The sequence below is a fragment of the Pholcus phalangioides genome, unplaced genomic scaffold (genome assembly GCF_987345545.1).
Source record: "Pholcus phalangioides strain wild (caught in Gottingen) unplaced genomic scaffold, Ppha-v1.0 ptg000012l_1, whole genome shotgun sequence".
Lineage (NCBI taxonomy): Eukaryota > Metazoa > Arthropoda > Arachnida > Araneae > Pholcidae > Pholcus > Pholcus phalangioides.
The window spans coordinates 16,656,022-16,680,141 of NW_028301605.1; the positions used below are offsets into that span (position 1 = coordinate 16,656,022).

A 24,120-nucleotide genomic window follows, 5' to 3' on the forward strand; every position below is an offset into this window, starting at 1 on the left:
CCTACTCCACAACCAGTTCATCGTTGTAAACCGTGTATGTGGACCTGCTGCACTATGCCGTTGCTGGATTTGTGGCTTGCCTGTGCTGTGGTGGTGGTCATGTGGAACACATACTACTGTAATAAACGATTTGGAGGCATTCTGTTCGTTATTTGTGTACCTTTTCTTTGACTTGTGTATGTAAGCGCCACCTGTCGGTTGTTTGTGAGTTATTTTTTTCCTGTCTTAAAAAAATTCCTGTGACCTAGCGATGCTAACCCTGCAAACCGTTTATTATTTCGGTTATTTTTTCCGGTTTTTATGAGTTTTTAAAGTTTCTACAGACTTTTTGTCCACCCTGAACAGTGAATCTTGCTTTTTAATGTTTTTCAAAAAAACCATTATGGAAAAATTTTGTAAGCGAGTAAATGCTTCAAACAGGAAATCTCAATCAATATTATCAAGAGTTGGGACCATGAAAGTAAGTTTTGCTAAGTGGAAAGGTTGTTTTCGTAAAACGTGTGCATCTAAAGTATTGGAAATTTTTGGTCCCAAATAGATTATTTGCTTTTCTTATTGTAAATTTATAGGGAAGAAAAGCTATATAATGGCTATAAACTGCAGTAAACTGATATGCACTCATGCTGCAATGTCAAGTTTAAGCGATTATTAGTAAAACAATCCCTAGCAATATGTTTCAAACATGCATATGCCTTTACTTGCCTTTACATGTTTGTCACTTCTTTAATGCTGTGCCAGTATTATGTATAATAGTTCATTCTTTCATAATGGTTTGTCACTTTTTCAATCTTCCCAGTAACTGAAGAAAACCCAGGTATTGTAGCTAGTATATAAAATTGGTTTTCTGTCTGTGTGTCTGTTCTCCATATAAATCTGCAATTTTAGGCCGAATTGTTGTCAAATTTTGCATAGATACCAATCCTGACTTAAACGATAGGCTACTTTAAAAAATCTTCAGAGCTGCGCAAATGCCTGGAATGAGTGAAAGCTGTCGGCAGCAGTGATTCCTGGACCTCAACAATCACTTTCGGAATGTTTACTTTAATTAGTGTGGTTCTCAAACCATGCGTTTTGGGCATGTATATGCCTTTACAATGGTTTCACTTTTTCAATTCTCCCAGTAATTGAAGAAAATCCAGGCAGTGCAGGGTATGAGAGATAGCGAGATATATGTGAGATATAGCTAGTATTGTATGTACATAATCTGATTTTCAACTGCATGTACAATTTTAATTGTAATTTCATTGGTAAAAACCAAACTGGTTAAAATTTGTAAATTGATATTTTATTATTCTTACATATTGGGTAAGTTTTCATTATTTCATGTGTAGAAAATTTTTTCATTGTGCACGATTTTCCACTCATGGGGGAAAAAGTTGATTTTAGTGACTTATCAAGACATGTTATAGCTGTTCTCATTTGTTTTCAGAGCGACTCACCAGTCGGTCAAGATCGCTCTCCCGAAAGTGCCTTAAGGGAGCCGCCATCATCACAGCCAAAACCGCACCCAGTCTTGCCAAACCCAGCTCCCGCAGATTGGATCAAGAGGGAACGACAAGGAAAGAAAGGTGAATTTAGATACTTCTGAAAAATGCACCCTTCTTCCTCAAGCTGAACTTTTCTACCTTCCTACTCCTCTTTGCTGCGATTCCATCCAGTTATTTTCCTGCCAAAGCCAAGCATAGAAAAAAAAAAATTACCCTTCGTTGTAATGTCATTGTGTGTCTTGTGTATATATAGAGCAGCTTCTTGTAGTACGACAGAAATACTGGGGGCAAAAAAAAAAATCAAAACTCATGCGAGTGTGTTCCTTTTGTGCTTGCATCCGCTTGCTTTGCTTACCAAGAACTTGTTTGTGAAGAACAGTGCATATATTTTTGACTGATGAAAATTGAGTACAAAAGATATTATATTAAAGACACTTTTTTCGGAAAGCCTATGTATCGGGAACCAAAACAAAGTGATATCGAAACTTGATTTCTCTTCGCATTAAAAGGTTCACATCATCGGACATATGCAGAATTGTCATCCAACTATTGTATAATGTATGTATTTTTATCGGAAAGAAAATGTTGTTCGGGCGTTATATTTCCCAACAATATGCGCCACATTACAAAAAAAAAAATGAAACCGAATTTTCACAAGTATAAAATTCGATCAAATCGCACCACATTGAGATTTGTTACTTGGACATATACAATGTATATATACATGAAGAATATATTTTTATGACGAAATTTTGATGTTTTTTATAGATTTTTTATTATTATCATGGGTGCTAATAGGTGCTCGAAAATGTTTTGGACGTTATTATCAAATAATATGATTCCACGATATTTTCTTTTTTTAGAATCACAATTTTATATAACTGAGTTTTTTTTTTTACATATATAGTCTCAGGAAGTTTATTTTCTTGTAAATGTCTCGGTTTTGTTATCGAAGTTTCGCTGAAATCATTTTATATGTATAAATATATTTGAATGTACATAACACGATATTAGCTTCGAGAGAAAAAGAGTATAATATGTAATTATATCCCTGCTCAAGACAATGTTATTCAGATACATATTTTTTTTCGCATATACGAAATAGCTATTGTAACTATTTTCCCTAGTTTAGTCAAATAATCAGATTCTTCTCCGCAAAAAAAAAAAATAAAATAAATAAAATGTTAATTACGTGAATTTGCATTTTATTTTATTTTTTGTGTATATTACTATTTATGTGCACTGCCAAAATTACAAAACTATTGGTTTTTTGCTATTTTCGTAATAAGAATTTTTTTTTCATTGCCATTTCTGCCGAACTTAAACCATTGCTGATATATATTGAAGGACCGGACACAACCCCGCTTCACATCTCGAGATATTAAAGTGTTCCTGCACTTGAAATTTTTAATTTTTTTTCATGCCCGTCACTTGGAGTCGGGGGAGGGAGCTCCCCTGACTAGCATTTAGACATTTTTATGCGAGAAATGTAAGGGCGTAGCGAGGGGAGGGGACTTGGGGGTCTGGTCCCCCCCCCACCCCGAAATGTGAGAAAATGACCGTAAAAAGGGAAAAGATGGCCAAATCCATTGTTCTGTCACTTTGGTCCCCCCCGAAATGAAAGTGGTTCCCCCCCCCCCCCGAACGAAATTTCTGGCTACGCCCCTGCAGAAATGTTATGCATATATTGAGTTTATGTTCTTTGCTCTCTCCCCCGGAAAAGAGTTGAAATGACGGGGCCCCCCCCCCCTTTTTAAAAAAAAAGATATGATGGCCATAGAGATACTATTCCAATCTGAGAAATGCTTAGAAAGGCGATCGAAAATTACCCTGTACTAGTTTTGAGAGTGAAAATACAGTGTCAACAAAATAAAAACCTAAATTTTTATATGGTTCCCCTTGTTTTCTAACTTCCAGTTAGAAAGCCGCTGCCCTGTCTCTCCTGAGGTCAACAGGAAATATTCCATGTTTCTAAGTGCAATATTCGCTAAGATATTTTTGAATTCAAAAATCGGAGAAAAGTTACGAAAGGGGAGCCAAAAAAAACTAACACAACACTCCCTTTTCCTTCGTTTTCGCTGTGTTTTCCCAACTTTTTCTCTGATTTTTGAATTCAGGGCAACAGCTTTTCTGATTGGAAGTTAGAGGACAAGGGACACTGTTTAAAAATGTAAATTTTTTTTTTATTTTGTTACACACACTGTATTTTCACTCTCAAAAAACAGGTACGAGGTAATTTCTGAATGCCTTTTTGAGCATATTTCAAACTGGAATCGCACCACTACGACGGACAGCTGATGAGATAAAGACCGCATCAGCACTTACGGGACTCCCTGTATGGTGGCGGCCCCTGCCTACGCCATAGTGTCACATGAAAACTACACCGAGAATATTTCCCATGTCATGGATATTTTCCGCACGTTTACTGCTACGCACATATTTTCCTCGTAATTCCTAAATGTTTTACAAACGATTGATTCTTTTTCACGACGATCCATGGCCTCACTTATTTTCCCGGACCATGTTTTGGTCCGAGCATAACCAACATCAGAAGAGTACTCCATGGTTCCCACATCCTGGAGTAGGGCCCTAGTCTGGGATGTTTTACGGACCCTCTTATGATGTATTTACAGCGTGAAAAAACAAAAAAATAATGAAAATCGTCCCGGGCCCCAGGGCTGGAGCCTTGCCATCCCACCCCTTGGGGGGGCCCCCCCCATGGAGCACTCCTCTGATACTGGCTATGCTCGGTGTTCGAGCTTCGAAAGAGGTTGATCATATCCATTGGGTGCACAAACTCTGACCCTTTATATTCTTATTTGGCCTGCGAAACAATTGTATACGGTTTCAACATGACCAGGGCCGTAACTAGGACAACCGGGGCACACCCCTCCCCGGACCCCGCAGAAGTTTACATTTGTTTTGCATAATAATTGTGGGGAAGGGGGGGGGGTTAGCTCAGTCTGGGTAGAGCGTTCGCTTTGCATGTGAAAGGCCCGGGGTTCGATTCCCCACGTACCTCCACATTTATCTTAGCCGCTGTAGTGAGGTCGAATGGCCATAGTGACGGATTCCCATCGCTAGCCGTAGAGCTCCTTGTGAAAAGCAGTCACTCCGACTTCTCACAAATATGGCGGATGAGTCAGAGCCTGAGGTTTCCAGTAACTCAAGGAATGGCTATTCCCCTATCCTAAGAATGGAGGACGGCGAGTCCACCCGGTGTGACACAGGCGCCAAAAAAAGATGAGCGGGCTCGCCACCTATATTTAATTTAAAAAAAACTGGTTTGCAGCTCCAAGCTATGTCTCGGAACTTAAGAGATGTGTAAAAAAGCAGGGCAGGGGGAATAGCGATTGGCTGTAGCACACTAACACTGAATTCACAATTCCTCTCATAGATGGCAAATGAGGAGCTGCTTTGGGGGGGGGGGGGGAGAAGCAATTCACCATAACTGACGTCACGCTTTGGCTCAAAGATGGCGGATGAAGTCAGCTCTACGATCGGCTATAGTGGTGATACTGACGCCAAACTTTTGATCAAAGAATAGAGCGGATGGCGGACGAGTCAGCTTGTAGTTTCAAGGATTCTCTACAATTGTGTATAGCGATAATATTCTACACTTCAGCTAAAGAAAATGGCGGATGAGTCAGCCTGGTATTTTTCGAGGAGCTCTAGCTATAAAGCTGAATGGTTACGACCTACATATACGAAGAAAATCTACGAATGTAAGAGACATTTTACCATGACAGAATTCATACGCTAGAGCAGGCAGGGGCTGTCGTGAGAGCATCATAAGCCCCTTCCCCCCCCCCCCAAAACAAAGTAATTAAAAGCCCCTACTCCAACCTCCTTACACAAACACGAAAATTCTTGCATCTGCTACTTCTCGTTAATGTAAGACAGATAGATGGCAGCACTTCTTCTCGAACACAAAACGCACAGACATTATCAAATGCGTAGTTCCACGCGCACGCGCAATGCATTCGACATCACGTCAGATCATTAGAGATAAGCCTAGTATTCCAACGCCCCACTCCCCAATAGGAACGAGACTCTTATTAAGTTATACATGTCAACTCATGGCCCGCGGGGACAAATGTGGCCCTTGGAGTCACCCATTACTACTCTCAACTGTACGGGCACCTCGTTAACATTCCTAAGCGGAATTTCTACTCCGGTATTGCGTGACCCTAAAAAAAAAAGTGTTCATGTTGTCTGTCAGAGTTGCGCTTGTTTCGTGTTCTTGCTGACGCTGACATCCGTCTTCCATATTTTGAAGTGAAGATGGTAAATGATTGAGCTTTCATATTACGTAATTATCGTGTTGAAGGTCTGCTTGCTTCACTGTGGAGAGGCTTTTTTTTTGCCGGTCATGGAGGACCGGTTCATAATCGTGTCTCGCAGTCATCTTTCTTTCAGACCGAGCACAGCTCCGGTGTATCGAAATGCGCAATTTACTACCCATTGAGCTGTGCAGGAAGTGTGAGTGCGTATCTAGTGTTGTATCTGATTTCTCGGTGCTGCCATCTATATTTCAGCAGTGAAGTGTAATGATTGAATATTTGTATTATTTGTAGGCCTGTCGCTCTCTGTAGCGAGACTTTTTTTTAACGGAGAGATCTGCTCAAATATTAGCGCTGTCTCAAAGTCAGAAAACCAACTTCAGCCGACCACCACTGTGCCACCGACGGGGTTCGAACCTGGATCCTCAGTCAGTCACCTGATGTGGCCTGCTACCTGGAATGTAATTTTTCCAAAGTAAAAGAAGTAGCACATTTCCAGATAGATCAATTAAGTGGCCCGCGGTACAGTTCCACATCACTTGAGTGCCCCCTGGCTTATTCCTATATTCCCAGATAACCTCAGTGGCCCGCGGCGCAGTTCCAGAGTACTCGAGCGGCCCGCTGCATATTTTCAGCTAACTTAAGTGACCCACGGTGCAGTTCCTCATCACTCAAGTGACCCGCGGCACATTTACAGATCGCTAAAGTGACCCCCACCACAGTACCAAATCACTTAAAAATGACATGCGGCATATTTACGGATCATCACGGCACAATTCCAGAGCACTCAAAACGGCTGACGGCCCATTTACAGATCACTTGAGCAAGCCGTTACACAGTTCCAGGTCACTTAAGTAACCCGCGACGCTTTTCCAAGATAACTTAACTAAATGGTCCGCACTCTCCTTAAGGACTGAACACCCTTGAATGTTAGAAAAAATCCCAACTCATAGAACCGATCACAAAAGGTAACCGCCCACTCCTCTACGAAGAAAGATCAACCATAAGTTGCGTTCTTATTACGATCACCGATCACTATAACCAGCACGCACGCACACGCGAATATTTCCACTAATAATAATAATATCAATCTAATGGCACACGGGAATGATCTTCCAAGAGCTCTCTGATGACTGCCTCTTGAGTGAGCACTAGCAGTATAATGAAAAAGATGGCGCTTGTATATCATTTCGATACGCGACCAAAAAAAAAAACAATAGAAGTGTTCGATAAAGTGAAAACTACACACACTGTTATTGTTATTAGAGTTTTTGTTATCGCATCCCGGTTATCATAATTGTTGCTGTAACAGCCCGGTTATTCGGGGACAACCGACACGAACTCTGATCGAGGCCTATCATCACTGATATGTTGTCAAGTTGCAATGGTGGTAACACTGCAAGAGTGATATCATTATTACAATCATCAGCAAGTGATATTCAGATAACACTGATAACAAAAACTGAAGACAATCATGAAATGAACTTTGGGACAGTAGAGAATTACCCCTGTCATGTGATCGAAGTCATAACATACTTTATGCAAATTATATTATTATTGTTTTGGATGGCTATATGGTACATAGAGTGTAGGTGTTGTTTTTTCTCTAGGCTGGTGGAGGGGAACACCGTTCCCCTCTGTCCATGAGAACGGAAGTTTGCCCACATGGGCCCCCCTCGGACATTCCTCAGATGGAAGGGTCCCGCTTCCACTTTGAAGGGGTCGGGTGGTCTAAGTTTTTTTTTGGAAACTTTCCGTGGCGTAGATCTCATCCAACACGCGATGGCTACGTTAGACAGCTAAGAAACAATGGCTGAGTGAGACCCACTAGCAAACGATAACTATTTAAGGTGCTTGGCAAATAATGGTTAGGTGAGACAGCTGGGGAAACGATGGCTGAGTGAGACCATGGCAAACAATAGCTGGGTGAGACAGCTGGGGAAACGATGGCTGAGTGAGACCATGGCAAACAATAGCTGGGTGAAACAGCTGGGGAAACGATGGCTGAGTGAGACCATGGCGAACAATAGCTGGGTGAGACAGCTGGGGAAACGATGGCTGAGTGAGACCATGGCAAACGATGGCTGAGTGAGACCATGGCAAACGATGGCTGAGTGAGACCATGGCAAACGATGGCTGAGTGAGACCATGGCAAACAATAGCTGGGTGAGATCATGGAACGATGTTTGAGTGAGACCATGGCAAACAATAGCTAGGTGAGACAGCTGGGGAAACGATGGCTGAGAGAGACCACTGGCAAACGTTGATTGTTTAAGGCCGTTCGTAAACGATGGTTGAGAAAGCCCACTGTCCAAAGATAGCTGAGTGAGGACACTGTAAAATGATGGCTAGGGCAAAGGAGCCGCTATTAAACGATGGCTAAGTAAGGCAGCTTGGAAACAATGCCTAAGTACCGCTGATTAACGGTGGCTGAGTAAAGGCAGTGGTAAATGACGACTAGGGCGAAGAAACCACGGGCAAATGATGATCAAGATAAAGGGAGCCGCCAGCAGGGCCGGCTAAAGAGCATCGGCTTCCGGATAAAGTCATTTTTCTGAGGTCCTTCCTCGCTATAAATGGCTGCCTACCAGTTTACTGGTTACCCTCGAAAATTTAAACCAGGTCTCATTTTTATGGGGGCCACAAATAGGGAGGCAGCAGTTTAGTCTGGTGCCCCGAGCACAACACCGGGAGGGAGTGGCGCAAATTTCACCCTTTAACCTCCCCTTCAACATGACGGGGGGGCCGCCAATATGCGTACTGGTTGCCCCGGCTGACCAAGCATCTACTTTCAGCCCCCTCCCCGTGCCCATGCACTTGAGGGCGTGCGATACGTTAAGAGTGCACTGACCACAAGTTAATAGTTGCTAGGGCACAGAAGAGAAGAGTTTTCCGACCACAGGTCTATGCTCATCATCCCCCCCCCCAAAGCGAGCACAATACCATTGAGCACTCTTGGGTAAAACGAGCACCGAGGGGAACTCGATCTTATGAATTTCGTTGAGACAGGGAGAGTCGGCCACCCAGCACCCACCCAATGCTAGCTTGAGTTAGATTTCTGATGAGAAATTTTATTCCCAGGCATGTTGTTAACATGAACCAACATTGTTAAAAAGTGCTTCTGAACACCTATTTTTTGTTTTAATCTTTTAAAGTTTATGAAGAGCTTCAAGCGGACATGGTCATCACGGACGATGCCGATGACGTCGACGAGAAATTGACCAATAACTTCAATAGAAGCGTTTCGCCGAGATCAGCTTCTGCGAATGGCAGTCAGGCTTTGCCCAGAGTGTCTCTGATGAAAACTGGTGAGAATTTATGCATATCTGTATACTAATGGGTTTTTTTTTACGATCCCGTAACCAAGCTCCCCATGCATTTTACAGAGTACGCACCCTCTTTACGCATTTCTGGGAATAAACACTTTACCTACGCAGTTGTAAGAGTACTGAAGCTTCCTACGCATACTGAAGAGTACGCACACTTCCTGTGTATTAGTAGGATTACCTAAGCTTCTCTCCAGCCGTTTCTAAAAAGCCGTTACTAAGAGTACGCACCCCCCCCCTTGCATTTGTAGGAGTAGGCACACTTCCCACGCATCTACAAGAGTACTGAAGCTTCCTGCGCGTTTCTGAGAGTACTGAGGCTTCCTACGCGTTTCTGAGAGTACTGAAGCTTCCTACGTGTTTCTGAGGGTACTGATGCTTCTTACGCGTTTCTAGGAATAAGCACTTTCCCCACACATTTGTAGGAGTAAGCACTTTTCCTAAGCATTTCTAGGAGTGAGCATTTTTTTGCGCATTTGTTAGAGCAGTGGTTCTCAACCTTTTTTTGTCCATGCCCCCCCCCCTTTCAACCATTTCTCATTCCTGTGCCCCCCCCCCTCTTGCGAACTTGTTTTCCCCATAAAAACATAAATAAAACATTCCATAAAACATAATTTTCAACTCCCCCCCCCCCCGTTTTCCCATTAGAAGATAGTTATTCAAAAATTGTCTGAAGTATATAAATATGTCTGAATTTAATTTGATTAATTTTCAATTTATGAAAATAACGAAAAGAGCAAAACAAACGCAATAGGAATACAGTAAAATATAGAATAAATTATTTTCAATCAATGTAAACTCTGCGCTTGAAGACGACACAAAGTCATCAAGTTACTTGTACTGGATGAAAAATTTGTATTATTTCCAAATTAGTTTATTTTTGTGTAAATGCGATTATGGTTTCATTGAGAAAATGTCAGTTGTAGCTTCCAAAATACAGTCAAACCTCGTTAATGAGTCACTCTTGGGAGAGAAAAAAATATGACTTAGTAAGCGGAGTGACTCGTTAAACGGAGTAAGCCCTAGCTGTGCCAATTCCTGTTTGAGGACAATTGGGATTTCCAAAAAGTGACCCGGTAAGCGGAGTGACGCGTTAACCGGGTGACGCACTAACGAGGTTTGGCTGTACACATTGTTATAGTGATAAACATTGCAAAAAGCGGCAGCATTTATTGATTTTATTCTCTTCATGCGGATAAAAGTATAGTAATGACGGAGTACATACACACACAGAAATGAATCACAATTGAAAAGTTCAACCTTTCACATCGTTTTCAACGATAATACATGTATCAAGGATATAGGTTCATGTTGTAGTCCGCCCTACTATGAATTTAAAAAAATGAACTAAAATACGTGTGAAAAATTTGTAAATAATGTTTTGAAACATTCATATTCCAGAGAGATTATGCACTCAGTCAGGGCCGGTTTAACCATTAAAGAATGCTATTAATGATTCTGCCAAAGCAGAAATTTTATCATTTTTAAGGTTATTTGGGGGGGGGGGGAGGTGTATGTGGACCATTTGGTTGATTAATTTTTCATTTGCTTAGTTGGAGGGTTCAACAAGTATAGTAGTCATTAAAAACTTCTGTCTGGATGGGAAAATAATTTTGTATTTATTACTTCATGGTCTTGGACAGTAACTCACATTCATCATTCAAAATTACGGTGCAAATAGGTGAAACAACAGTTTGCATTTCAAAGAAGTTGGATACATAGGCCTATTCTAGGTTTGATGATTCTGATGCTACCCAATAGCATTCAGTGGTCTTCTGTATTTTTAAGGCATGAAGAGGCATAAACAATATTTACAATGCTCAGCAAAGAGCTAGAAATGGAAGTGCTTCATTTGTCAAAAATGATTACACTGGCATTGAACAGTAAAATGTGAACAAATCCCTTTAAAAACTATGGACAGCGCAGTAAAACTATCTGGTTCACCTTGCCTTATTTATATCGGATCTTGTAATCTGTACATTTTGCACACTGTGCTTTTGAAAGTGGTTTCGGAGGAGAGTCATTCTTAAAAAACGTACGTCTTCAAAATTTGCTGTGCATTGTCGAAGAGAGTCGACAAGCTCTGCACTTTGGAAGAATGTAATATAATTATATGAGGAGAGACAGCAAAGAATTATCTGTGGTTGCTAGTGCACTGTTTTGGCCAAAAATTTGTTTTGTAACCGTCATTTATCATTTTGCTTTGGCTTGAGTCAATCTTATAGGATTGACTAATAGGATCTAAGGGGGTTACCTTCCCCCCATCCTACTTTTTAGTCCTGCGTTTTCCTACTTTTTCTCATTTTTTGAGTGGGAGCCCTTCATCGATCATCCGATAGAAGATCCTAAAATTTTAAGAACACTTGATTGTATAGTTGAAGATCATTATCACAAGAAAGGGTGGCACGAAAGATGAGAAACTACATAATAATATTGCAAACTAGACTTCACACACACTATTGCTCAGTTTTTCGATTAGCTTTTCACACTTTTCATAAAGTACGCCCAGGGCTGTCTCTTAACATTATCATACGCCCAAATACAAAGCTATTTTTCTGAGAGAGGCACTACCACATAGCTAAAAATCCCTACCTACCTATTCGCAAATTTACTCTTGAATATCGGAACCAGATCTAATTGTCACTTGGTTGCCAAAAGTGCTCAGGTGGGCCCACGCAGTAAACCAAGTTCTACAGAATAAGGACGAGATTTTTGTGGGTCATTAGTGGATCAACTGTGTAGTTTGATCTATAGAAGTAAAAGAAATGCTACCAGGTGTAAATTACGAACTTGACAGGGGCCGTTCAAGTATTACGTCATCATGGGTGTTCCCGATTTGCTGACTTTTGATGAGGAGTGGGGGGGGGGGGGGGCGTTTGGATAATGCTTACGTCATCAACCACCCTTTATGAAAATATGAGTTAGGATTCAGAGGGGCAGAGCTGATGACGAAATTTTGCTGACAAGGATGGGAGGGGGGTCAAAAATGGCTAAAAATTTGCTTACCGAATACTTGAACGGCCCCTGAAAAGAAAAAAATACCCAATATATAACTGTGATTCGTCAGAAATAAGAAACCTACTGGCAGGGCAACTGGATACTTGGTTAGCCGGTTCAACTACTCATTTAGGCACCCCCCCCCCCCCGTAATCCTGAAGGATAGGTTGAATGGTTAAATTTGCGCCCCCTTTTGTGATGCGGCCGGGCCACCAGACCCGCTTCACCCCTCCTCCCCCCCCCCCACTAGTTGCGGCCCTGCCTATTGGTAATTAATATTATGGCCATTCTAAGATTCAATGGTTTCTCCTTGGAGTGTTGTTACAGTTTTTATCTCATCAACCGTTCTAATTTTAAAAATTCTCAAAATGTGATCAGAAGTTATCCTGTACGAGTTTTGAGGATGAAAATACAGTGTACACAAAATGAAAAATTAAGATTTTTATACGATATCCACACCCCCCCCCCCTGTAACTTCCAATTAGAGAGTTGTTGCTCTTTCTCTTCTGAGCCCAACAAACAAATTAGTACATGTTTTTAACTGCATTATTCCCTGAAATAATATTCAAATTCAAAAATGGGAGACAGGTCCGGGCTTAGGAGAATTTTGCGGCCCAATGAAAAAACAATTTTCGGGGCTCCCTATGAAACTTTTTTATGTAGTTGCTCCCCGACTTACAAACTTTTCGAGTTACGGTAGTAAATCTTGAAGGGAAATTTCTTTTTTTCTATTACATTCATTTTTTTTCATTATTTCAGGAACGCGTTGATAGTCTGGATCGTAATCAAACATGATATCCATTGAGAGGGAATGGCATTTAAATTAAATTCTGCCAAATTCATAAATTATTAATAATAATTAGCACGTGGTCCACGTGCTGACACTTCATCGTGGCTCGAACCATATTGAATAGACATGAATTTTTGTCATCATCTTTTTATCAAATATACGTTGCAATTCGATAACTTTGATCATTTTTCGAATCTTTTATAGCTGTTTCTGTTTAATTAATGTAAATTAATAGAAGTAAAGGAATCAGGTACTGGAATTCCATGACCCCCCACAAGAGTGGGGCTGACAGGCAGGATCGTCGTAGGCCCTCGAGCCAGAGGACTTTTTAGGAGGCCCTACCTGAAAATTTCTCGAAAAATTCAACTACGTCTCGTTTTTCTGAGGCACCTTTTCTCTTGGGGGGGGGGGGGGCATGCGTTAAGATGGCACTGCCTAAGGTTCGCACCAGGCGTCCTCCTTTTTCAGTTTTGAATCTGGTAACCCTATCTGAAGACCACATAATCCGTGTTTTCACTTATTTGTTCGATCATCCATATTGTCCGAATGTTTTTGTGGAAAGAAATAATTATTTTTTCTACATAAAATCGATTCTTGCAAATGCACGAATTTTGTTATCGAAATTTTCGTCTCATAAAAAAATTTTATGCCAAAAAATAACAAAGACAACTCTTCCTATCTCTCTTTCATCATCTCATGAGTTGCGTGAAATTTCGAGATTAAATGGCAGCACCAACAGTATATAAATCAAGCCTCCGGAGAGAGTATGACGTCAGCGGTCTCCACCTTTGCAGTACTGAGAACTAGAACTCCTTAATACAGATATGGACGTATATGAAGGCGTCTTACTGAGAACTGTCCCCCGACCCCCAATATCTTTCGTCGGAACATCACGTGACTCGATGAAAACAAACACGATCCCCCGTTATTTTCTCATGGCATAAATAGGAGTTTAAACAATGAATGAAAAAATAATTTCAGCATGGACGAAATAATTCCAAAATTAATGAAAGTTATAATTTCAGCATTAAATAAAGATAATGTCAGCATTAATGTAATAAAATATTCTAGAATTAATGTAAGAATTGATGAAAGATATAATAATGAAATTGATGAAAGATATAATAATGAAATTGATGAAAGATATAATAATGAAATTGATGAAAGATATAATAATGAAATTGATGAAAGATATAATAATGAAATTAATGAAAGAATTGATGAAAGATATAATAATGAAATTGATGAAAGATATAATAATGAAATTGATGAAAGATATAATAATGAAATTGATGAAAGATATAATAATGAAATTGATGAAAGATATAATAATGAAATTAATGAAAGAATTGATGAAAGATATAATAATGAAATTAATGAAAGAATTGATGAAAGATATAATAATGAAATTAATGAAAGAATTGATGAAAGATATAATAATGAAATTAATGAAAGAATTGATGAAAGATATAATAATGAAATTAATGAAAGAATTGATGAAAGATATAATAATGAAATTAATGAAAGAGACAATAAAGTTAATGAAAGAGATAATAATAAAATTAATGAAAGAGACAATAAAGTTAATGAAAGAGATAATTCCATAATTAATGAAAGAGATAATTCCATAATTAATGAAAGAGATAACAATAAAATTAATGAAAGAGACAATAAAGTTAATGAAAGAGATAGTTCCATAATTAATGAAAGAGATAATTCCATAATTAATGAAAGAGACAATTCCAGAATTAATTAGATATAATTTCAATGACAGAAATAATTCCAGCATTAATAAAAGAAATAATTTCAGCATTAATGAAAGAAACAAATCCAGAATTGATGAAAGAAATAATAATTAATAAAGGAAATAATTGCAGAATTAATGAAAGAAAATTCAAGAAATAATGAAAGAAATGATTCTCCAGTATTAATGAAATAAATAATTTAATCTTTTTTCACCTTTAAATGAGTTCTCTCTATCCTTTTTTTAAATCTTAATCTTTTTTAAAAACCCAATATTTAGAGCCCGAACTGTAGATTTCTATGGAAAAATTGCCAGGCGGGAAGTTTGTTTTGACCGAGTGACGTGATGCATTTGATGTCGCTGCAGTCGCGGTGGCTGGATGCTCCCTCCTGTAATATATAATCTCTGTCGTCTGCTTCTCTCCAGGTTACTTGTTTTGGGCGTCTCCTTGTGTCCTGAAAAAATAACTGAACTGGCAGCTCTAACTTCCAGTTCTGTTTGTGAGCTTAGCTTGTAGGGAACCGAACGAACCGTCTGTCGTCTGCTCATTAAGAGGTTCTTTGTTTTGGACGTCTCCTTATGCTCAAATAAAATAACCGAACTTATAGTTTAAATTTCCAGTTCAGTTCACGAGCTTTGTTTATAAGGAACTGAGCGGAATAAAGAATATAGTTTTTTTACTTTAAACTTCATCACCACATGAGTCAGTTTTAAATTTGACATTAGATGGCAGCACATTACTATAAAGTGGGGTGTGGAAAAATTCACTTTTTACGATCTTACCCGTCGTCTGCTTGTGTGGAGGTCCTTGGTTTTGGATGTCTCTTTGGGTCTTGAAAAAATTACTGAACTGGAAGTTTGATCTTTCAGGTCAGTTTATAAGGAGCAAAGCTGAATGAAGAATTTAGTTTTTTATACCTGAGCTTCGTCATCACCACATAAGGCACTTCTAATTTCGAAAATAGGTAGCAGCACCAACAATATTTTTAAAAATGAATTTCTTAAAGTATTCTAGAGTATTAAATATTAATTTTAATTAATTTAAAGCTGTGTTAGTGCCATTGCGAATTCGCTGCAAATGCTACAAGGCAAAAAAAAAAAACTGCTTTAGCGGACGGCGTAAAATTTCGAGTCAGCCGGTATATACGGGTTTTGTCATTGCGTAACGCAGTGACCAAACTGTTCGCGTGAACATAATAATGATTCATTATCAGGATTTCAAGCCCATCGGATAATATAAATAATCAGATTTTCAAATAAGAAAATTATCAGTATAATGTTGACTTGAATTTCGATACGGTGAAAAATCTGATATTTCATTGGAGCTACCTTCAAGTGGCTTTTTGGTTCATAATGTGGCCGCTCTCTCGCAGGCGAACGAAACAACGTGCGAGTTGGCTTAAACACAACACAATATTTCACATAATAGTCTGTACTATATTTAATATACAGGGCGCATAGGTAACGGGGCATATGGCATTTTAATGGCGAACTATTGGTCCTAGAAGCATACTTCCAGTTGGAAAAAGCACCCGCATAATGTGTAGTACTCAGATATTTGATTCATGTTGCCAGGGGTTACATATATGTAACCCTGTGCCCCAAAACACAATTGGGAAGTTGTTTCCCGGTCTCCAACGAAAAAATTCATCGTTTCTAAGTGCAATATTGACTGAGATATTCGAAGAAAGTTTGAAAAAAAACCATCATTAAATGCGAGGAAACCATTTTACTCGCATTTAATGCTGTTTTTTCCCCAAATTTCCTCAATTTTTCGAATTCGCACATGAATATTGCACTTAGAAACGTGAAATTATTTTAGTTGCCATCGGAAAAGACAGAGCAACAACTTCTTAATTGGATTCTTTGGCACACGGGGATGGTATAAAAAGTTGTTTTTAATTTTATTTTATAACTAAACAACCCCTTACAACATGAATGGCATATCTGAGTTGGGCACGTGATTTGGGTACTTTTTCTAGTAGGGTATGTCTCAAACATTAACGCCTCGCCAGTAAAGTGCCATACGCCCTGTTACCCATGCAGTCTGCATATGCACGTAAAAAAATAGTTTGAGGCGAAATACAGTCGACTCTTGTTTCAACGAATACCGTTATAACGGAAAAAAATATCGTTTTAACGAAAACTTTTCTAATCCCCCGGATAAGTTTACATAGAAACAATATAAAAATCTGAAATTCCTTTGTAACGAAATTTCTTTATTACTCCGGTCTCTTGGAGTTCATTATAATGGGGTTTGACTGTATTCCCCCCAAAAAAAATATGTTATTTTTCCACTAAACTAAAGTAATTGAACTTTTGCATTTCTTATGATTATGTCATTTTACTTTTATAAATTTAGGAAGGAAACAAAGGAAGAAAGGGTGGGGAGAAAAAATAGTCAAGAGGGGTTCGGTTGTGCGTAAATGCCTTGAAATTCCTCTTGTGCGCAAATGGATTCGCGCCTCAATCTCAGTTTTATGACAAAATTTCACATTTATGAGACGTTTGATTACGGGCACGATTAATCTCTCTCTATATATATATAGCTTTCAATATTAAAATATTTCATTTATACGAAGCACAATTTCAATTATTTGGCATTTTCATTCGAACTCCAAATCTTTGGCATTTAGACATAATTTCCAACTGTCAAATCCACGAGGTTTTTGCAGATTGTGAAAAATGAGTCGCTGAATCGGTTTTGCATGCGTATTAACAACACTAAAAACCATAAATTTTAGGTTGACAGATACAAAGATACGCATTGAGCGGGTTATGGACATTTCAAAGTGAAGACTTACGTGAGAATTTATAGCACTTTTCTGAGAAATCAACAGACACAGTGAGTCTCAAATAAACGGATTTAAATTGCTTTAAATGTGGTCATACGCCATTTTAGAATTTTTTTCTCCTCATGTCCACAACATTGTTCCTGCAGAATACTACTACATCAAACACCAACTCTGGCCATATCGCTATATTGCAATTTACTGCCATTAATGAGATGGGTTGGAAGTGAAGGCGCTGTCGATCGGTGGTCGCCTCGAGTTCGTTAGGGAAAATATCTTATCTATATCTTTCCTTGGGTTCGAACCCGGGACCCTAACAACAACCTTCACGATGGTAGACGAGCATCTTACCACCATGCCACTCGGGCACTTCTCGCAGTATAGGAAAATTGCATTGAAATTATTTGGGATGTTTCAGGCCAGTAGTAGGCCAGCAGCAGGCTTACATAGTAGGGCAGTTAATAGGAAGCATTACAGTATAGATTAAAAAACTTTAAAGATGTGGTGTCAATCTTAGAGGAAGTCCCCATACATTATCTGCTTGGATTGCATATAGAAACCAATCAGCACAAACCAAATGACGTTAAGACCGTCTTAAATATGTTTAAAATTACGTTTTCCTGTTAAATTGAAAGGAATGACATATGAACACTTGCGATTGAGACACAACAGCAAATTTATGCAATTACAGTTTCTTGAGTTATACAGCAATGGAGTTTTAAAATTTTTAAATTTCGCGGGTATTTTTCCCCCATGTATGATTTGATCTGTTGGAGTTCGTTATAACTGAATTCGACTTTATTTCTTTTCAGCAGAGGCAATGGATTGGCACCCCCTTTCAAAATTCATAAAAAATACCCCAGAGCAATCATTCTCTATTCGATTTTTATAAATATATTCCCCATCAGACCACTCAGTACTGGCTGAAGATAGCTTTGTGCTAAACTAGATGGCTATCCATCTGTAATTGCATGAAAACGATGGGTTTTTTATAAGCTTTCACTTTTCACCCATCTACTTCTATGATTACATTTACTACCAGCACTGAAAAGAATGTCAATGAATGGTCAACAAATCTTTGTCTGCTTTCCTTATGGCAGCCCTCTTTGAATGAAAAGTCTTCGAACACACACAACACTTTCTGTCTTTACAGTTACTCCATTTTGCTTTAAACCTCTTCTATAGTTTGTGTCAGGGCCTACTGTCACCCCCAAGTCGCGAACCCACCGAGATTACATGCAACGCTTTTTTTATTTCCTTCCTCATGTTAATGTTACTTGAATGGGGAAAAATTACGAAAAAGATATTCTATGCATTTTGCTTGAAATTAATTTTTTTTTTCAACAGAGTGACTAAAAAAAATTTAATTCCACAAACTTCTTCGTGGCCCCCGTATCAGTAGCCGTGGCTCCCCTTTTGCCAGATTTTCACCCTTGGCCCCCCTGGAATATCCTAGGGCCCCCCTGAGGCCATATGACCCCCGGTTGAGAACCCCAGCTTACCGTTGCGTTTGTGATCTTACCCAAGATTCCTAGTTACACTTCCAGTAGGCACACTTCCCACGCATCTACACGAATACTGAAGCTTCCTACGCGTTTCTGAGAGCACTAAAGCTTCCTACGTGTTTATGAGAGTGCTGAAGCTTCCTACGTGTTTCCAATAGCACTGAAGCTTCTAACGCGTTTCTAGGAGTAAGCACTTTCCTCACGTTTTTCTAGGAGTAAGCACTTTCCTCACGTTTTTCTAGAAGTAAGCACTTCTCCTATAAATTTCAACAACAACAAAAAAAAGCACGTGCACTTCCCGTGCAATTTCTACCGGTAACACAAACTTCCTACGCGGTTCTTAGGGGCACAGTCACACACTTTCCACGCATAACATGGGGTTAGTAAATGCCCCGGGCATTCCGTGGGGAGAAGGGGGAATTCAAAGCATGAAAAATTTGAAAAAATAACGAGCATTTTTTTTGATGAATTGGTAACCACACACTCTAAAACAATGCTTCTTTATATAACGTGTTTTATGTGTCACAGATTCGTCTCCAAAGCGCAAGGCCCTGCCAACGAAAGCGGCGTCGCCACCGTCTCCAAGTCTGCAAGACTTGCTGCAAGAAGAGCTCAAGAAGCGGGTCACTCTCGGTCCCAAGAGCGGAGCGAAGCTGACAACGGCGGCGGCAGCGTCATCGGAGCAGCACCACAAGTGCAACATCACGGCCGATTCGAAACCCGATGACGTACAGATATGGCTCGATTCCAAGAAGTTCAGCTCCAAGTACGGATAAGAGAATTTCAATATCGCAGTACACACCAGCATACACATGCTCAACCCACGGCGGGGGTCACCCCCACAGCATATTCAGAGATCACATGAGTGATCCGCGGCGCAGTTCCAAATCACTTTAGTGAACTGCGGCACCGTTGAAGGTCACGTAAATGAGCTGCGGCATGTTTATAGGTCACTTGAAATACCCGCGGCGCACTTCTAGGTCACTTAAGGGGCTAGCGGTCCAGTTCCAGAGCACTTAAAACACCCGCGGCACAGCAGAAATCACTGAGCCCTCCCCATAAAATGGCATATATTTTTTAAATTAAGCAGGCTTTCTTCCGATTTTCAGCAAGTGCAAAGTAAATTCCGTAAGGGAATGTGTACGAATTGCGTGTACGGTTAAGCAGTAGCACGTGTAAAGGGTATAGGGAAAATTGTTTCATTGACAAATCAAATTTACAAAATATCTGGGCTTGCCACGATGCTGAAATACGAAGCTTTTAAGGAGGCGGATATCTCGTCAACGCCACATAAAGGGTTAAGCAACCCGCGGCATAGCTGCACACAGAACCAAACACGATCCTCCCCCACCCCCAACTATGTCCCTTGCAGGATACAAATGGGTACTCGCAAGAGTAGACAGTGCTGGGTAAAACCACGCACATTCCCAGCGCGGGCAGGATCCCCCGCGAGTGTGCCAAGCCCAGCAGGATCCAATCTCAAGGAACAGTTCTGAATTATCTAACCCCAGCGGCACCGCTGCAGATCACCGAATCGGCCCGCGGCACATTTTCAGATCGCTTAAGTGATCCGCGGTGCACTTACAGAGCACTTAATTAAATGGCCCTCGACTCGTTTTTAAAACCAGTGAAGAGGCCCACACTCTTCTAAAGCCGGGTTTTCCACAGCGCACGCAGCGTTTTCACGGTGCAAAAGTTCTACTCCTAGGAAAACCCGGCTTGAAGGTTGAGCACCCTTGTACGCGTAGTACAGTGAGTATCTAGAGTTCGTTTCTTTGAGCGTAAAAGCTGAACTGGTGAAAATGCAATGTCTTTTTTTCCCTTAGGACTCGACAATTCCTACAGAATATGAACGGGAGAGACGTCTTCACGATGACCAAGGATAAGATGGACAAGAACTTGGATTCCCAAGAAGCGACGCGTCTCTTCAATCAGATCACCATCCAGAAGAACATCTGTGGGGTAAGCGAGACATTTTCCCCCTCCTTCCCAGAAAAATCGGGCTCAACCATTTCCCTGACCGAAACTCCTGAAAGAGAGCCAAAGTCTCTTAACCCTCTTCAAGTGTTTTCCGAGTTTCATTTTTTTTTCCCCTTCATAGGATTTTTCCTCTGACTTTTGCCAAATATTTTACGTTTTCCCTGACCATTTTCCATTTCCCTGATTTTTTTTTCCTGGGTATTTCTTTGACCATTTCACATTCCCCAAACCATTTTTTCATTTCCCTGATTTCTTCCTGGGTATTTTTTTGACCATTTCACATTCCCCAAACCATTTTTTCATTTCCCTGATATTTTTACTGAGCATATCCTTCACCATATCTCATTCCCCAAACCATATCACTTTCTCACTCGGTCACTCACTCACTCAGTAACTCAATCGCTCACTCCCTCACTCCCTCGCTAACTGACTCGCATTGAACGGTTGTCGGTGAATTTTCCTAGTGGTGAATTGCATGGCAGTGAATTGTCGGTCGGTGAATTTTCCTAGCGGTGAATTGCATGGAGGTGAATTTTTGATTTTTTCCTGGGTATTTCTTTGACCATTTCACATTCCCCAAACCATTTTTCATTTCCCTGATTTTTTTTCTGGGCATTTCCTTGACCATTTCTCATTCCCCAAACCATTTTTCATTTCCCTGATTTTTTTTCTGGGCATTTCCTTGACCATTTCACATTCCCCAAACCATTTTTCATTTCCCTGATTTTTTTTCTGGGCATTTCCTTGACCATTTCACATTGCCCAAACCATTTTTCATTTCCCTGATTTTTTTTCTGGGCATTTCCTTGACCATTTCTCATTCCCCAAACCATTTTTCATTCCCCTGATTTTTTTCCTGGGCATTTCCTTGACCATTTCTCATTCCCAAACCATATTTCATTTCCCAAAACATTTTCTATTTGATAAACCATTTTTCCCCTGTGTGCATTTTCCAGACCATTTTTGATTTCCCTGACTTTCGCAGATTATTTTTCATCTCTCTTTGTGTGACTTTCCCAGTCTATTTTTTATTTCCCCGATTTTCCCATGATTATTTTTCACTTCCATGATTTATCACGGATAATTTTCCCATTACTTTCTGATATTTTCCCTGATTATTTTTTCGTTTCTCAGATCGTTTTTCCCTTCCATCATTTTCCCTCGCATTACAAGTCGCTACGAACCCAGTCTAAACCTGGGGGGATCTTCAACGCTCACAGAATTAATGAGGAATATTCTCAGAATTAATGAAGAGCATTTTCAGAATTATTAAAATAAATATTTTCAGAATATTAACGTAACTTGTTTGACTCGGAGCTCTGGGCTCCATTGAACTCACCCGTTAAGAGGCTGCCACTATGTGAATCTGGATACCGAGGAATTCTTCATGGGAATTCCAAGAACTCCCATGAAGAATATTTCAAATCTGGAAATTGAAGACGCCCCCCACCCCCAGTTTGGACCAATCACGATCGCGGTTTATGTCACTGTGTGAGAACACACAAACACTGATATATATATTATCTGTTTTTTCTTTTTGTTAGTTCAAATCCGGATCCTGCGGGGAGCTCAGCTACATCTTGGAGGAAAGACGGAAAAACCTGGATCGGCCACCGGATCCGGACACTGAGGAAAAACGTCGACGTCCGGAACGGGAGGGCAGAAACGAATCCAGGGATCGACCTATCGAACGAAACGACTCGGACAAAGCGCTTTCTGGAGGATGGTTTTAGTCCGGCCACCCCTTTAGTGTCAGCGTGGTGCCTGACCATCGGCACCTGAAATGCATTACTATGACATGCCTAGAAGACTGTATCGTACACAGGGTGGGCAGAAAGTCAGTGAAAAACCTTAATAATCCATTTAAAAAAACTGGAAAAGGTTATAGGTCAGAAGCACGGGAGATTTAACTTTTGTTTTTGTCATTAAAAAGTTACAAGAAACACCTATAGGTGGCGCTGACGTAGAAAAGGTTTCAAGGGTGTCCCATAAATTCGTAAGCAGTTTAAAAATTTATAAAAATTGAAGGAAGTGGTGCATTTTTGAATACCGTTTGCGAGAAGGTTGTTTGTTTTCACGGAAGGGAATTTTCTTCAGAGGGGGGGGGGGAGTTCTCGTCGACAGAGGGCGCTGCACGGAAGCAGGTCGCTGGAATTATGAAAATGGAAAAACCTATAAAATTATACATGCAGGGCGTGCCGTTAACAGGTCATTTCTGAATTTCCGGTCGCTGGCGCTTACGTAAGGTTTTCATTATGGTGTCATTGGTATATTGGTGTAAACTTCAGCCACGAACGTTTCGGGCACAGATGAGATGAAAGGAAGATTCATATCCAATTAAAGGTGATTTGCTTTTGTGCAGCGCCTTCCATCGGCAAAACTTTGAACTTATTTTTTCCAATAAAAAAATAATTACCCCTACGTGAGAATAACTTCTTTGCAAACCATTCAAATTGCGAATTCCTTCATTTTTTATAAATCTGTTTACGAATTTATGGGACACCCTGTGTATTCATCATTAGTGATCTCTGCATCAGCGACACCTATTGGCGATTTTCGTAACTTTTTTTGCGCCAAAAAACGAAGAAATCGGCAGAAACATATATATAAGTAGTCTTGATACACAAGCCTCCTGAATGTGCGAAATTTATCCACGACCCATCCTGCTATGCCTTAGTGGTTGCGCCCTCTATCGGCAATTTTCGTTACTTTTTTTCCTTTAGTGAAGAAACAGAATCGCCCGTGCTAACACAATATTGAGTTCGATTCTATTATTTTCTTAATTTTTCATGAATTTTAAAGTTTTTTCCCATAGGCTTTCTGCTCACCTTGTGCGTAGACATACGTCGAAGAAATTCATCGGCACCAAACTTTTGAAGCGTTGCATAGAGAGTATAACTTCGGACAGTATTCTATATAATTACATAGTTTTTAACCAAAGAAATAACCTAATAAACATATTTTATGTCTATTTACGGAGTGATTTTTTTTTCCATGCAGAAAATTAACGTGTAAATAGGGTTACCAAATTCGTGAACCTCCAAAATGATGACACGCTTGTGCCGCCTCAATACGACTTATTTATCTCTGTTCACCATAGATGACGCCACCGTAATTGAACAGAACAGAACTATCAAGTAAAAAGAATTGTTTCGACCTTTGATTTAAGGTTACCAGATTCTGAAACTTATAAATGAGGGCACGCGCACTCGTGGC

General features: G+C 40.0%; 1 protein-coding gene across 5 annotated transcripts in view; it reads left to right on the forward strand.

Moving 5' to 3' along the window:
• Nucleotides 1-23,875, forward strand: part of LOC149079672 (epidermal growth factor receptor kinase substrate 8-like) — an 84,511-nt gene extending 60,636 nt beyond the window's left edge. For 2 of the 5 annotated variants that reach the window (XM_089240283.1, XM_089240284.1), the window contains exon 17: nucleotides 1,430-2,684. In XM_089240283.1, the coding sequence (XP_089096409.1) occupies nucleotides 1,430-1,588 (159 nt within the window). In that variant the 3' untranslated portion in view covers nucleotides 1,589-2,684. Of the gene's footprint in view, nucleotides 1-1,429; nucleotides 2,685-8,925; nucleotides 9,079-19,452; nucleotides 19,691-20,750; nucleotides 20,887-22,448 lie in introns of those variants that run through there. The other 3 variants (XM_089240280.1, XM_089240281.1, XM_089240282.1) reach the window with 3 other exon arrangements.
• Nucleotides 23,876-24,120: the final 245 nt, after the last annotated feature.